The 14,249-nt window shown below is 54.1% G+C and overlaps 4 protein-coding genes across 4 annotated transcripts; 1 reads left to right on the forward strand and 3 right to left on the reverse strand.

Moving 5' to 3' along the window:
• Window positions 1-933: 933 nt before the first annotated feature.
• Window positions 934-2,713, reverse strand: N656DRAFT_743185 (uncharacterized protein). The gene is made up of 2 exons (XM_064812848.1): window positions 1,965-2,713; window positions 934-1,592 (listed from the first exon to the last, which is right to left on the reverse strand). The coding sequence occupies exons 1-2, from the start codon at window positions 2,571-2,573 to the stop codon at window positions 966-968; spliced, it is 1,236 nt and encodes a 411-aa protein (XP_064674738.1). The 5' UTR covers window positions 2,574-2,713; the 3' UTR covers window positions 934-965.
• A 309-nt stretch (window positions 2,714-3,022) lies between these two features.
• Window positions 3,023-7,341, forward strand: N656DRAFT_773235 (ARM repeat-containing protein). The gene has a single exon (XM_064814021.1). It carries the CDS (start codon window positions 3,233-3,235, stop codon window positions 6,896-6,898), a length of 3,666 nt encoding a protein of 1,221 aa, XP_064674739.1. The 5' UTR covers window positions 3,023-3,232; the 3' UTR covers window positions 6,899-7,341.
• Window positions 7,342-8,140: 799 nt separating this feature from the next.
• Window positions 8,141-9,166, reverse strand: N656DRAFT_18021 (uncharacterized protein). The gene is made up of 4 exons (XM_064808766.1): window positions 8,804-9,166; window positions 8,477-8,713; window positions 8,286-8,410; window positions 8,141-8,216 (listed from the first exon to the last, which is right to left on the reverse strand). Exons 1-3 carry the CDS (start codon window positions 8,947-8,949, stop codon window positions 8,329-8,331), a joined length of 465 nt encoding a protein of 154 aa, XP_064674740.1. The 5' UTR covers window positions 8,950-9,166; the 3' UTR covers window positions 8,141-8,216; window positions 8,286-8,328.
• Window positions 9,167-12,619: 3,453 nt separating this feature from the next.
• On the reverse strand, window positions 12,620-13,857 carry N656DRAFT_18314 (uncharacterized protein). The gene is made up of 3 exons (XM_064808782.1): window positions 13,584-13,857; window positions 13,314-13,365; window positions 12,620-13,228 (listed from the first exon to the last, which is right to left on the reverse strand). Exons 1-3 carry the CDS (start codon window positions 13,620-13,622, stop codon window positions 12,849-12,851), a joined length of 471 nt encoding a protein of 156 aa, XP_064674741.1. The 5' UTR covers window positions 13,623-13,857; the 3' UTR covers window positions 12,620-12,848.
• Between the last annotated feature and the right edge of the window lie 392 nt (window positions 13,858-14,249).

The following is a 14,249-nucleotide window of genomic DNA, read 5'->3' on the forward strand; positions in this document are numbered from 1 at the left end:
AATTCCGGAGTAGTCACCGAGGTGATGGAGTCGAAGGATGTTGCGGTTGTCCAGGACTTAGCACCCATTGGCCGAGAAACCACTGTGAAAGTTGAGGAGACTAAGATGATGGCTACCATCGAGACGGTCAGCCGGAGCAAGAAGCGGGAAACAACGACAGTCCAACAGACGACGGTTAGAACGCAGCAGACGTCAATAAAGCTTGTTGAAGCGGAGACTTCCCTGCGAAGGAGTAAACGGAGGAAAACTGCAGCCACATGAGGGAGCGGTCGGGCTCAAGTTTAAACAAGGCCAAACTAACCACCTTCAGGATGGATTTCAAACTCGAATCAGGTCTAGTTCGACGGATTCCATCGATATTGACTGCAACCCACGTTGTGCCCTGCTTCAAGAATAGAAAGGAAACCCACTGCGGGCCTCTTGCATGCGGTGCCATCACCGCATCTTCTGCACAAGCCTCGGGGATAAACAGCCGTCCCAGGCAGCTTTAGGTGGGTACGTGCCATCTCTGGGCAGGTTGGTGTGTGTGGCGCCGGACGTTGATTGCAAAGTTATAAGCGGCCCAGAAGGGCTCTTAGAGCGCCGTCTGCTGCTAGAGCCGGGGCAGGGTGTGGGTTCAAACCACATGTTGAAGGGTTAGGCGCCGCCAGGGGCAGCCGTGACCAGTCCTCGGCGGCCGGTCATTCTGAGCTAGGCCACGAGATCAATGTAGCAGGGTGAGATGACCATTATGTTGCTTAGGTGTCAAGTTTGCGCTTTCAGGGGTTATGGTAGAGGATGGCGGTTAGGGCCCGGATGGGTATATGGCGAGATCTACGGAGTAGGGCATAATACGAATGTGCAGATAGGATAGGAATCCAGACTTGTTTGTTTTTCGCGCAAGGCCTGCAGAATCCGCAAGCCAAAGAGCAATCAAATATCAAGCATCTATTGCTGGGCATGAATTTAGAGGTACTGGATTGGTCTCATTTATGAAGATCTGGGCTGTCCGGTTTATATCTCGTAAGCAAGCCGACTTTCCAGCCCCTAAACACCCGTTCTGCGGGTGGCAACAGTGAATTGCTGTCTTCTAGATGCCTCAGCACCTCGTTAAGCGCATCGGCAGGTAGGCTGATCTCTTGGGCATCGCAGGTTATCGCCTCCAGCATTCGCTCAGCCTTTTCGCGAGGTATCCTCTTGAACAAAAGCTTGACAGCGGGCGTGCATTCCGGAACTCGGCTTGATGAGTACACGATGGTGTTATTCAACACCCATACGTGAATTGCACTTTGTTTAGAGGCATTGTCATCGGCTTCTTGGGCAGTTCCGCTCATTGGAGTTATCAAGGACTTGGAGGAGCCAGACCGTGATATTGTTGCGATGAGGGTGGCAGCGAAGCACTCTGCTATGCCAGGAGCAGCACTCGACACGGATTGGCAAGATATCTGCCACTTGAGCAGGGTGACTGCCGCGGTCCGGAAATGGAAAAAACCTAGCTGAGTTTGGCAGGAAGAGCAAAAGACATTGAGGTTGCGTGGCGGAGACACCATGGAAGCTTCCTCCGCCAGGCTCGGCCTATCCGCTAAACCGTGCTCATAGCTAGACAGCGAGAACTAAGAGCAGACCAAGGGTCAGCCGCCGACTGACAGAGGCTAGAGGGTGTTGAGGCATGTCCCTCTATCCATCCCCGATCATTCTTGACTCGTGAATAAATCCGGCGAAATGCAGAGGGCTGGCCGTCCATCAGTGAGAAATGAACCATCCCCATTGGGGAGGTTCATGACTTAACCGGTGGCCTGCGCGGGCAGGGACATGTGCCAGTATGTTGATCTGGGGCATTTGTATCGGTAACCACGCCATCGAGGCCGAAAAGCCGACTTGGCTACCTTCTTGATGCCCTCGTGCTCGGTATTTTCACTAACAAGGCTGGAGCCAGAGAGAATCCACCAGGTTGACGAGACACTCGGCAGCAGCAAACAACTTACCATGATATTCCGGCAATCACTCTCGGCAAAAAGAAGCGTCGTGAGATCCACAAAACCGACACCCTTCTGAGCTGTAATGGCGGAGGAGGCACCATAGCCCCTCGTGGAAAGAGTCTTTTCATCGGCCTTACCAGAGTCTTTGCCATGGTCAGGCTTGTGGCAATGCCAGAACTCCATCATTTCGGCCCAGTTCTCGCTAGGGAGATCTTTCCAAACTTTGACGGCGTCACCGGGAACCACAACGGTGTTGCATTGTCTGCAAGCAACTTCTGAGTTGGGCCTCAGATCCATTGCCGACCATGGCGGAGAATCGGGCTGGTGAGCTAGTGATGGAATGGATGAGGCGTCGAGAGGTAGCCGCCATGACAGACCTGTGGCACCTTTTTGCTGGTCCTGGACAGGAAGCAGTGTGCCACCGAGAGCCACCTTGGCTGGAAGGGTCAACTGACAGACCTGTCCCCGATGACTGAGCCTGACGGTCCTGCCATCGGCTGATAACGCAACCTGGGTTGAGATGTCGCTTGGCGAGGGAAGCGATGCAGCCAAAGAAATCTGGCGGATATTCACGAGCAGCTCGGCATACAGAGAGCAGTCGTCGAGCGAGTCCATTTTCGATGAAAAGAACCCTGCTGTTGTAGTGGAAGTAAGGTAGAATTAATACCAGTATTGCCTGGCCTGACTCTTTGATGCAATGCTGATCATCAACTTGGGTTTGAGGGAGGAACAACCATGAAATAAATCCACATGAGGTTGGGAATGTCTGATTAGATAATTGAATGGGGTTGTATAGTACCGGTATTTTCATCTGAAATGTAACGGTAACGACGACATGCATTACCCACGTTACCGCTAGGGCAGATTTGGCACACCTCACAAAATATGACCCACTCCGCCACAGCATCAGCCACCCTCAACGCCTCACAACGGCCTCGGATTGGCGCGTCCAGACTTCACCTGTGAGATTTGTGGCGGTATCACGCTACCCTGTTACAACGCTAATGGTACGTTGTTACGGCCAAGCGCCTCATGGCGTTAGCCTTGTCTTGTGGGCAGGCTGCCGTCGCCAAAATTTCAACCACAACCACGAGCAACGCCAGGCCTCATCGGTACACCAACTTCCATCGCAATTGTCATCCACTTCTTAATCGCAAACACGATATTATTCGGCGAAGAGTCCGATAAGCATCATCTCTGTGCCGTATCACCGTGTCGTCCGTCACCTACAGAACCGAATGGGATGAGCACTGCATTCCGCGGGCAGCAGCACCATGTCGGACGCCGAGTTTGAGCAGATCCGAAAGCTCCAGGCTGAGCGCAACGCCGCCGCCGCTGCAAAGAAAGGTTCTCGGACCTTTGATCCCGCCAACCAGCGTGCTGACTCGTCCACCAAGGCCAAGCTCAGTGAAGCCTGGGACACAGAGCTCTATGACCGCGAAAATGGCGACCGCTTCTCGGGCTATCACCGGACCCTGCCTGCCGTCGATGGCGATGATGACGAGGATATGGCTGACGCCGACGGCGACGGCTCGCGCCGTTTAGTCGGCCAGTACACGGCGACTCGTTCCCAGATCGATGAGTTTGCCCGCGGCAGTGGCGTTGAGGAAGATGACCCTCTCGCTGGCCGTGGCGAGCGGAGCACCCGCATCGCGGACCGTGAGACAGACTATCAAAAACGCCGCTTCGACCGCGTTCTAACCCCAACACGCGCGGATCCGTTTGCCGCCAACCGCCAGGCCGGCGCCGCCGACGAGGGCGAGACTTACCGCGATATTATTCAGCGACGGGAACTCGAGCGTGAAGAGGAACGCGTCCGTCGCGCCATCGAGCAGAAGGTGAAGGAAGGTCCCGTCGACGAGCACAAACCCATGCTTAAAGATGTCAGCGACAAGGAGAATGCGGATGCTGGATCTACCGAGGCCGCCGCGGCGGGCCGCAAGCGCAAGAAGAGATGGGATGTTACTTCGGACGACACTGCCGGCGGGCAAGCTGCTCCTACACCAGCCGAGCCCAAGAAGAGGTCGCGGTGGGATCAAGCACCTTCAGTCCCGGTCGTCGGCGCAGCGACAGAACCCAAGAAACGGTCCAGGTGGGATCAGGCCCCATCCGCCACACCCATTGCCCCCACCGGTCTGGCTACGCCAATGCACCCGTCTCAGAGCGCTGCTCTCCCAGCAGCTTTTGGCACCGACGCAGGTCGATACATGCCTCTCAGCGACGAGGAGCTGGACGCCATGCTCCCTGGCCCGGATGAGGGCTACAAGATTCTCGAGCCTCCGCCGGGTTACGCGCCGATACGGGCACCGGCCCATAAGCTCGCAACGGTGCCTATGCCAGCAACCGGGTTCATGATGCAAGACCCCGACAGCGGGCGGATCACCGGCCAGCAGATGCCCAAGGAAATCCCGGGTGTCGGTGACCTCCAATTCTTCAAGCCTGAAGATATGGCTTATTTTGGCAAACTGACAGATGGCTCCAACGAAGATGAGCTCAGCGTCGAAGAACTCAAGGAGAGGAAAATCATGCGGCTCCTTCTGAAGGTCAAGAATGGCACTCCTCCTATGAGGAAGACTGCGCTCAGACAACTTACAGATAACGCGCGCAACTTTGGTGCCGGCCCGCTGTTTAACCAGATTCTGCCCCTCCTTATGGAGAAAACATTGGAGGATCAAGAGCGCCATCTCCTCGTCAAGGTCATCGACCGCATCCTCTACAAGCTGGATGACATGGTCCGTCCTTATGTACACAAGATCCTGGTCGTCATCGAGCCGCTGCTCATCGATCAAGACTATTACGCTCGGGTGGAAGGTCGCGAAATTATCTCTAACCTCAGCAAAGCTGCTGGTCTTGCAACCATGATTAGCGTCATGCGCCCCGATATTGACCACGTCGACGAGTACGTCCGAAACACCACCGCCAGAGCATTCGCCGTTGTGGCCTCTGCTCTGGGTATCCCCGCCCTCCTTCCCTTCCTCAGGGCTGTCTGCCGCAGCAAGAAGTCCTGGCAAGCGCGCCATACTGGCGTTAAGATTGTGCAACAGATTCCCATTCTCATGGGCTGCGCGGTGTTGCCCCATTTGAAGCAGCTGGTCAGCTGCATCGGGCCGAATCTTAATGATGAACAGACCAAAGTGCGGACTGTTACCAGCTTGGCCATCGCAGCTCTGGCCGAGGCATCAAACCCGTACGGTATCGAGAGTTTCGACGACATCCTCAACCCCCTGTGGACCGGAGCTCGGAAGCAGCGAGGAAAAGGCCTAGCCGGCTTTCTCAAAGCTGTCGGCTACATCATTCCACTGATGGACGAAGACTACGCAAATTACTACACCAGTCAGATTATGGAAATCTTGTTGCGCGAGTTTGCTTCACCTGACGAGGAGATGAAGAAGGTTGTCTTGAAGGTCATCTCGCAATGCGCCGCTACAGACGGAGTCACGGCTGGATATCTCAAGGAGCACGTGCTTGACGAGTTCTTCAAGAACTTTTGGGTGCGCCGGATGGCTCTCGATAAGCGGAATTACCGGCAGGTGGTTGAGACCACGGTGGACATCGGTCAAAAGGTTGGTGTCAGCGAGATTCTCGAGAGAATCGTGGGCAATCTGAAAGACGAGAGCGAAGCCTACCGCAAAATGACGGTGGAGACGGTGGAGAAGATAGTAGCTTCTCTCGGTGCCGCCGATATTGGCGAGCGGCTCGAAGAGCGACTCATCGACGGCATTTTGCATGCGTTCCAGGAGCAGACCGTGGAGGACATTGTCATGCTCAACGGATTTGGCTCCGTGGTGAACGCCCTCGGAACCCGCTGCAAGCCTTACCTACCCCAGATTGTCAGCACCATTCTCTGGCGTCTAAACAACAAGTCCCCCACGGTCCGGCAGCAGGCGGCCGACCTCGTTTCACGGATTGCTATGGTCATGAAACAGTGCGGCGAGGACGCCCTCATGGGCAAGCTCGGCATCGTCTTGTACGAGTACCTTGGCGAGGAATATCCCGAAGTGCTTGGCTCCATCCTCGGCGCTCTCCGCTCCATCGTTACCGTCGTAGGTATCAGTCAGATGCAGCCGCCTATCAAAGATCTCCTTCCGCGGTTGACGCCGATCCTCCGCAACCGCCACGAAAAGGTGCAGGAGAACACCATCGACCTAGTCGGCCGTATTGCCGACCGCGGGCCAGAAAGCGTCAATGCGCGCGAGTGGATGCGCATCTGCTTTGAACTGCTCGACATGCTGAAGGCGCACAAGAAGGGCATCCGGCGGGCGGCCAACAACACGTTTGGCTTCATCGCCAAGGCCATCGGCCCGCAGGATGTGCTCGCCACGCTGCTGAACAACCTACGTGTGCAGGAGCGCCAGTCGCGTGTCAACACGGCCGTGGCCATAGGCATCGTGGCCGAGACTTGCGCCCCGTTCACCGTCCTGCCTGCCCTCATGAACGAGTACCGCGTGCCCGAGCTCAACGTGCAAAACGGCGTGCTCAAGTCGCTCTCGTTCCTCTTCGAGTACATTGGCGAGATGGCAAAGGACTACGTCTACGCCGTCACCCCTCTGCTCGAGGACGCGCTGATCGACCGCGATCAGGTGCACCGTCAGACGGCCGCCAGCGTGGTCAAGCACATCGCCCTCGGCGTCGTCGGCCTGGGCTGCGAGGACGCCATGGTGCACCTGCTCAACCTGCTCTATCCGAACCTCTTTGAGACGAGCCCCCACGTCATTGACCGCATCGTCGAGGCCATCGAGGCCGTGAGGATGGCCGTCGGCCCGGGCCTTGTTCTGAATTACGTCTGGGCCGGCCTGTTCCACCCAGCCAGAAAGGTCCGCACGCCGTATTGGCGGCTGTATAACGATGCTTATGTGCAGGGCGCCGACGCCATGGTGCCGTATTATCCGAATTTGGTTGAGGAAGGGATTGATAGAGGCGACTTGGCCATTGTTCTCTGATTCCCTTCTCTCCTCCCTGCGGGAATAGGATGCTATGATATAGGACAGGGCTGATGATAGTGGGATATTCCTTGCCCTTTCCGTTCTTCTGGCTGATGGGAGAAGAGAAAGAGGGCGGGTGCTTGGAAAGGTTGGGCTGGGGAAAGGGTGACAGTAGGGGTTAAATCAGGGCAAGGCAGGCAGTAGCAGACGAGATTCTTTGCTGGAGGTGTGTCCTGCCCTCTAATACATGGAAGGGGCTTTAGTGTGATAGGATTCTGGCTCGGTGTGGTTGCTGGAGAGGCGTCTAGGGTATGTTTATTCCCAAGCACTTGTACACGAGAGCATGTACCGAATAAGCGTATGAATTGAGGAGATTTGTTAACCGCTTTGCTCCCGTATCAAGGTATTAAAATCTGACTCACACTCGAGCGTCATCCAGGGGAGAGTGGGGATGATGTTCAATTGGTCTTGATCTTTGTTTGTTTACTTCAGGGGGTATCGGATTGCGAGCCCTGTGATAACTGAATTAGTTCACAGCTGCGTCCGCCTTCTCAACAATACCACGACTTTCAATCCCATACTGTTTACGGAGAATTCGGTCGTTACGCAGGCATTCTTCTAGAAACTAAGTAGTTGGAAGAGTAATATATCCAAGTAGAGGGATAGGCTCGACCACGAAACGAAAGGAGCTCAATCCGAGAGCTTTCCGGCTCACATCACGTAGCCATCCGACATTTGCGGCTCGTTCTTGTCGTAGTCGAAGCTGTTCATTGCTCAGGATGCCAGTATTTACGTTTCGAAGCTATGAAGGAATCTTGGAGGGTCTAGACTGAGCAAGGTAACAGGCCCCATCCAGCGGTCTGCTAGGTTTCTCCAGACCGTTACGCCGTCTGCCCGCCTATCTACATTCGGTTGTCGTATAAAGTGCATCATTGCCTCCTAAGATTGTAATCATGGAAGATAGCTTGAATACTTGCCTTCCGTCGGGAGCATTTGGGTACTGTCACACAACTACTAGTTCTACTCAGGAGTCGGTTCAGCAATGAAGGGCCACGGCTCCAAGCAAAGATCATCAGCCAAAGGACCGGCAGCACCAAGAAACATCCAAGCCCTACTAGTAAGCTTGTGCGGGGTCGGACCATATCTCGGACATGGACCCAGGTCGGAGAATTTGGCTGTCGGGGATGACAGAGTCCATCACACGAACTAATAGCCTACTAAGCTGTGTCACAATGCACAGCGCAATTTTCCGTATGTCTGGCGTATTCCGACCTCAGGTTTTATCGCCGCCTTGGTGGCTAGGTTGATTCCAAGAGGCGAACTCCTTGAAGTTAGTCTAAGGGTAATAAGTTACCATACTCCATCCATCCGTGTAGCGAGAGAGTACCGCTCATTATTTCGATACCTTGGCTGGCTCGAAGGAGCTCACCTACACCTCCTGGTCCAGGTTACACATAAAGTAATGGCCGGATGCCAGTCCCGAAGACAGGTTCAACGAAATAACTTAAGCAATGTCCCGAGCCCATGCCACTGCAGTAGCGCAGTGCAGTGCAGCGTTAGCCAACCGCCGACGACGAACCATGGGAGCAATCCAACCTAACTGCACGCCAGGAAGGTGACGAATGGTGCGGCTTTGCGACCAGACTAACGCCATCGGAGACTCGTACCGCGGCAATAAGCACTGCATCAACATCCGAAGGGTCCCTCCTCCATCCTACACTCCGGCGTCGCATCAGCACGGGTAAAATCAAATTCCAATGTGCATTCCCTTGTCTCCCAAGTGAGGCTTCTGGATGGCCGAGGTACGAAGCTGAACAGACTCGACAAAGGCTCCTGCGACCTCAGCCTTCAGCTCAAGCTGCGTCTGAACTGGCTGATGGACGAAGGGACACAAAGTGAAGAGCAGCTCGGGGCTGAACAAACCAACAGCTGGGGCAAGTTGTGGCCGGCTCAATGGTCTTCCCTGCAGGGACGAGAGGCCGGGAGTAGCTCTTGGGAAGGCAATGGCGAGTGAGTCGAAAGAGAGCCAGCATCACACCATCTCTGTGTGCCGAGGCCAAAGCCGGCATTTCTCCGTCGACATGGACCCTACCCCAGAAATACTGCGCACTGGCTGGTCCTAAATGCCACGCTGAGCACGTACTGTAGGTAGGTACTTATTGTACCAGAGCGATGGTGCTGAACGCGTTCCGTGGCCCAACACTCGAGTAGCCCGGTAGGTCCTTCACTGTGTCGAACTGACGACGTGTCCCCTTTGGGCAATTCGACAGTCATCGACCGAAGTTGCTCGGTTTTTCCCTTTGACAAAACCACATTTCATACCATTTGATGGTACATTCGGATACCTAAGGTAAGTTAGGTGCGTACCCCTTACGTTCCTATGCTCTTGGTAGGTGTTAGTGGCGGTATCTATATGTCAGTGTCATGGGTTGAGTGAAGTACCTGAAGTACCTGAAGTCACCTCTTGTCCGTCCTCACCCTACCATGTCGCCGCCTTGGTGAGCAAGGGAAGGAGCGGTGTGTGGTCGTGGTTGACTGGTGTGTTGTGGGCCAGGGATTGGATGGTTCACTTAGTCATGCAGGCCGAGCCAGAAAAGGCGAGGGGCATGAGAGGCCAGCAGAATCAGGAAGGTCCTCAGAAAGGGGGCTTAACAAAAAGTTTGGATCCGGTTTTCGGCTGCAAGGTCCATGGATACAAATTCTCTTTGCTCCGCTAAAGAAGGGACTGAATAGTGCTAGGATAGTACCAACTTCAGGTGTATGTATACACCTTTGTAAAGTGTAAGAATATGGGTGTTGGAAAAATACAATACTCGAGTGCCCACACCACGACGGGGCGAGGTAAATTACTGAGTACTGTGTACTCTGTACAGTACATAGCAAAATACATACAGTATTTCGTATCGTACATTTGAAAAGGGGCCCGAAGGCCATTTAGATATAGGGGTCCATCTGTCAATGGCCCTCGTGGCCATAAAGGTGACAGATGGCCAATCCAAGATTCAGGGTCCAGCGCGTGGCGCAGCATCAAAACCAGGTTTTCTTGCTCTGGAAATTGAGCAAATTCGAATGGGCCATGGCATGGTATTCTTGCAAATTCCCGGTCCACCTGGTCAAGTTGAACGACAAACAATGCCAAGAACCAACATGACATACGAACTACTCGTAGATAGAGCAGCAATATGCTCGACAGTCTGCGTAACCAATAGGCCGAAACTTCATATTGTCGAGAAGTTTGTACCAATCACAATGTATGTATGTATTGTACATACATACACAGTCCTAAGGTAGTCAAAGTACCTTTTAGAGGTCCTTTTACCCCAGAATGCGAATCTGCACAAGTGCGACAAAAGAAAGAATTCATCCAACCCGCCCACGCCGCCCAAACTTCCCGGCTGTCGGGTAGTCAATTGCCCGAGAGGCTAGAGAAGTGCTCCCTTCCGCCCCATCGATGAGATCATCTGTTGTTTCAGATGCTGCCGGGGTTTGAGCCACGATGAGACGCTGCTACGAGTTCCTGTGTAAGTGCATAATTACGCTTCGGAGACAGATACGATGCGGTTGCAATCCAACCAGAGACAGGTGGAAAGTGCAACAAAATCTTGAGCAAGAACTAGGGGCATCCACATGTAGGAATTAAAGTCCATCATATTCAGGCCTGCCTGCCTCCACCACAATATACTGGGCGACAAATCACCCCAAGGTCACTAATCATCTCCAAAGTTCAAGTGATTCAACCGCCAGCGCAGTTCACGGAACCCCAGCACTCCGAATTTGAGATAACTATTCCCGCAAGCAACGTGCCGTCAGCACGCAGGAGCGATTTATGTACATGCCTTGGTAATTCGGATGGTGTGTGTAGGTATGTCACTGCCTTGGCACCAAGAGACGAGGGCGGCTCTGGCGCTTGATGACGTCATAGCTCACATTTGGTAAGAACGGCGCCAACCATCCATATGTAATGTACAAGTACCCGTACTTCGTATAGTAGGGGCACTTGTGATAACCGGTTAAGGCAAAGCGGATGCAGTTCTGGGATGCTTCTTTGCTAGGGCAAAGTATTGTATGTACAATTCATCAATACCGGGCCTAGTTCACCAGCGTTATACTACCCGTATCGCCGGACGGTTGCCGCGGGTAAAAGAAGGAGGCGCCCCGCCATGTCTCCCTGCGAACGCCCTCCCCACCACGACCCTGAAGATCTGTGCTAGCGATCTCTGGCCATGGCACCGCTGATTGGCTGCTGAGCAAATTGTGGGGAGTGCGCCATCTTGCAGGACCTTTGATGGTCGCCCGGTCCAAAAAGCGTCAAGGGTAAAGAGACAAGGCAAACAGTAAATGAAAACGGACAAACGGGCATCTGCTGGATCCGGTTACTGTAATCACTGAAACAAGGCCATTTGCGCCTTCCGAGGCGAAAGCATTGTTGACCAGCGCTTGACGTTGCCTGCAGTAAACGATTGGACCATGGCCGTAAGCCCTGCAGGTTCGACGTCATTGGGCGGGGTCCTCTCCACCGTCCCATTAAGGCAACAGCAAAACCGACCACTCACCTTAGAAAGCACGTTACACTTGTGACGTCGAAAGATGATATAAACCTGGCAACAGGAAATATTTCACTCGAATTCCGATGCGAAGATAACTACACTGTAGTGCGCACCCAGCAAACGTAGCCACCGCCGCAATTGCACGCGGAGAAGCCGCGTCGGCCGCCGGCCGAAGTTCCAACCGTGTCTCAAGCACGCCTAGCATGGCGAACCGGCGCCTGTCTCTCGCCCTACTCCCCGCCCGGCCGCTCTGTGCGGGCTCTGGTCTATCGCCATCGAGCCGCCATTGGGCGAGGCGGCCATTTTAGAGAACTTGAAATGCCCGGCAGGCCCTCCCGAGGCCCTGTACGTATGTAGAGCAGGTTGCACGGTGGTTACCGCTCTGCTGTTTCCTTTCCCAACGTCGTTGCAAGCGTTCCAAGTGCGTCATCGTTGGCGAATGGAAACGGCTTACTGTTGCCAATTTCCCATCACATCGCGCGTGTGCACTGTCCCCTGCACACGTACGCTTCATTCACCCGTTCTTGACTGACCAAAGCCTGCTTTAGATGCCCCAACTCTCATGGGTTGTGAGACATACACCCCGCATCTCGTTCTGTTTTACTCATCTCACAGTATCCAACCGAGCCAACTCAAAGAGAACGTCGGGTACACCGTCGTCAATATCCACGCAATCTCTGTAGGCATCCACTCCGGTCGCCACTAAGGGAGCCGTCCCGCACCTTTGACAGGCTTTAGATGAGCTTCATTAGACGACTTGTCACGAGAAGGCTCCCGTGCCCTCACGTGCGAAATCTAACCTTCTCCCAGAGAGTTCAAAGCTCCCGAAGCCGAGAGCTGTGGTTGCCGATCATGTTTCCAACAGAGCGTTTGTCACTCCTGGCCGAAGCTGATTGTGACGAGTTGCCCGGAGAGGTAAAGATCGGACACGGCAGGAGCCCTGGCCCGGCCAAGAGGCACTGATTTGCAAACCTGAAACGACAGAGACAGGGTCCTCTACACGTGTAATGTCCCTTCCCCCGAGCCTTCTCACCAACCCAAAGGTTCTTTTGACGTATGGCCCCCACAGCAAAGGGTTCCAATATGGCCGAGCGAGATGTCACCTCCGCACCGCACTTTCGCCTCCTTTTGGCTGTAGCAAATTGTCGGGCACCGACAGTGGTGGAGAATGGAACTTCAGCGGGTAGGCTTCATGTCCAGGGACGGCAACAAGGCGAGCGTGATGATCCAATTCCGATTCGGGTCATCTTCCCTCTACCTCCCTATACCCTCGGGAAGGCAAGCCCCACGCAGTTCAGGCCGCCATGCACTAAGCTTCCAAGGCGAACGGCCCTCTGTCTCAAATTCCCTCCGTTGGTGCGGGCGGCGGCTGGGCGAGCAAAGGCCGGGGAAGCGTTGCGGTCGCGCGACTGAGTCGGACGCTACCGACGCTCTGGCTGAACTTTGGGGCCTTTTTGTCGATGGAAAACCCATCTGTGGAGAAGCCATGTGCACCTTAGCAGGGACGGCTGACGTCGCGTGGCAGTGGAAGGTTTCGATGGCGGGGAACGGCGTCTGTTTCGCACTTTGAAAGTGAAAAGGTGAGGCAAAAGAAGCTTCGTGCAGTCGCCTTGCCCTTGGTTCATCCCTGCACACGGGCATCCCATCTTCCCCTCAGGTCGTCGCCCTACCATCAGATGACGCTTCACTCTGTGGCGGAATCGTGCAGAGCCGAGCCGGTAGCAGGTCAGACGCGTGAGAACTTGGCGCGGCAGAGCAAGGTGTGCTCCTTGTTCGTCAGGGCATCGTAAAACGACCATAACTACCCATTGTGAAGGCACCGACGCGGTTACGGTTAGGCCGTCAGCGTGACACAAGCAGCAGAGAGCATCTTGCATCATACATACCCATCTGAGCCACCTGACATGGTAGATTGTAATGTACGTACCGAGGCAATACCTAAGACAACTGTCAGCGAAGTAGAACTAAACTTGCGGTCTACTGTACGTGTACCAAGGTAATGAGGGATATATGCCGATCCCACGGCCGAATAGCCGACCAAATCAGGGACGCAACCTCGAGTAACTGGCTTGGTTGCGTGTACAGTACAAGTACCTAACGTAAGATAGATGCTCTCTTCTGTTGTTGTGTTGCACTCGGCACGGGGACATACCTACGTTCTGCATGCTTCTTGCACCCTTTTTTTGCACAGGCATGCGGGGCGCTTGCAGCCATTGTGGTGTGTGACTTATGCCTGTGGTGCATGTAGGCTAGAAGGTGTTATTGGGGAAGGCAATTGTCCTGAAACAGCGCCCAGATTGGGGTGGACTTGAACTGCCCGATCTTCTAGCAGTGTGGCCAGAAGTGTGGACAGTTGCCGTACACAGTACTTGCAACGGTATGGGCTGGCAGAGGGAAAAGGGGGCAAGCTTTACCGACGGGCGACTTGCAAGTAGCTTCAGTAGCGGCAGGTTTACTCGAGTAGTAGTATTAATTAGTAGTACTAGTAGTACACGATTAGCTTTTACTATGGTTACAGATATCTACTGGCACTTCCCGCCGCAAACCAAAGCCATCGGCAGCGGTATAAAGGTATTCCTCCCTCCAATTCTTCCTTCGTCGTCGTCACTAGGTGGGTATATAGATACCGGAGTAACCAAGTATTTATGTGTTCGTTGTTGGAGTACAATCCCCCCCGCCGTTGTTGCGAACCATCGTTCCCACTCCCAGACATCCATGGATGTGAAAATCCCCCAGTTTCTCCTGGACCCATCAACCCCAGAATGGACCTTTTTGTTCGTGTAAAAGTGGAAAACGAGTAGTCTGATGCATAAACGACAGTA

Source organism: Canariomyces notabilis (assembly GCF_033297395.1).
Source record: "Canariomyces notabilis strain CBS 508.74 unplaced genomic scaffold N656scaffold_1, whole genome shotgun sequence".
Classification (NCBI taxonomy): domain Eukaryota; kingdom Fungi; phylum Ascomycota; class Sordariomycetes; order Sordariales; family Chaetomiaceae; genus Canariomyces; species Canariomyces notabilis.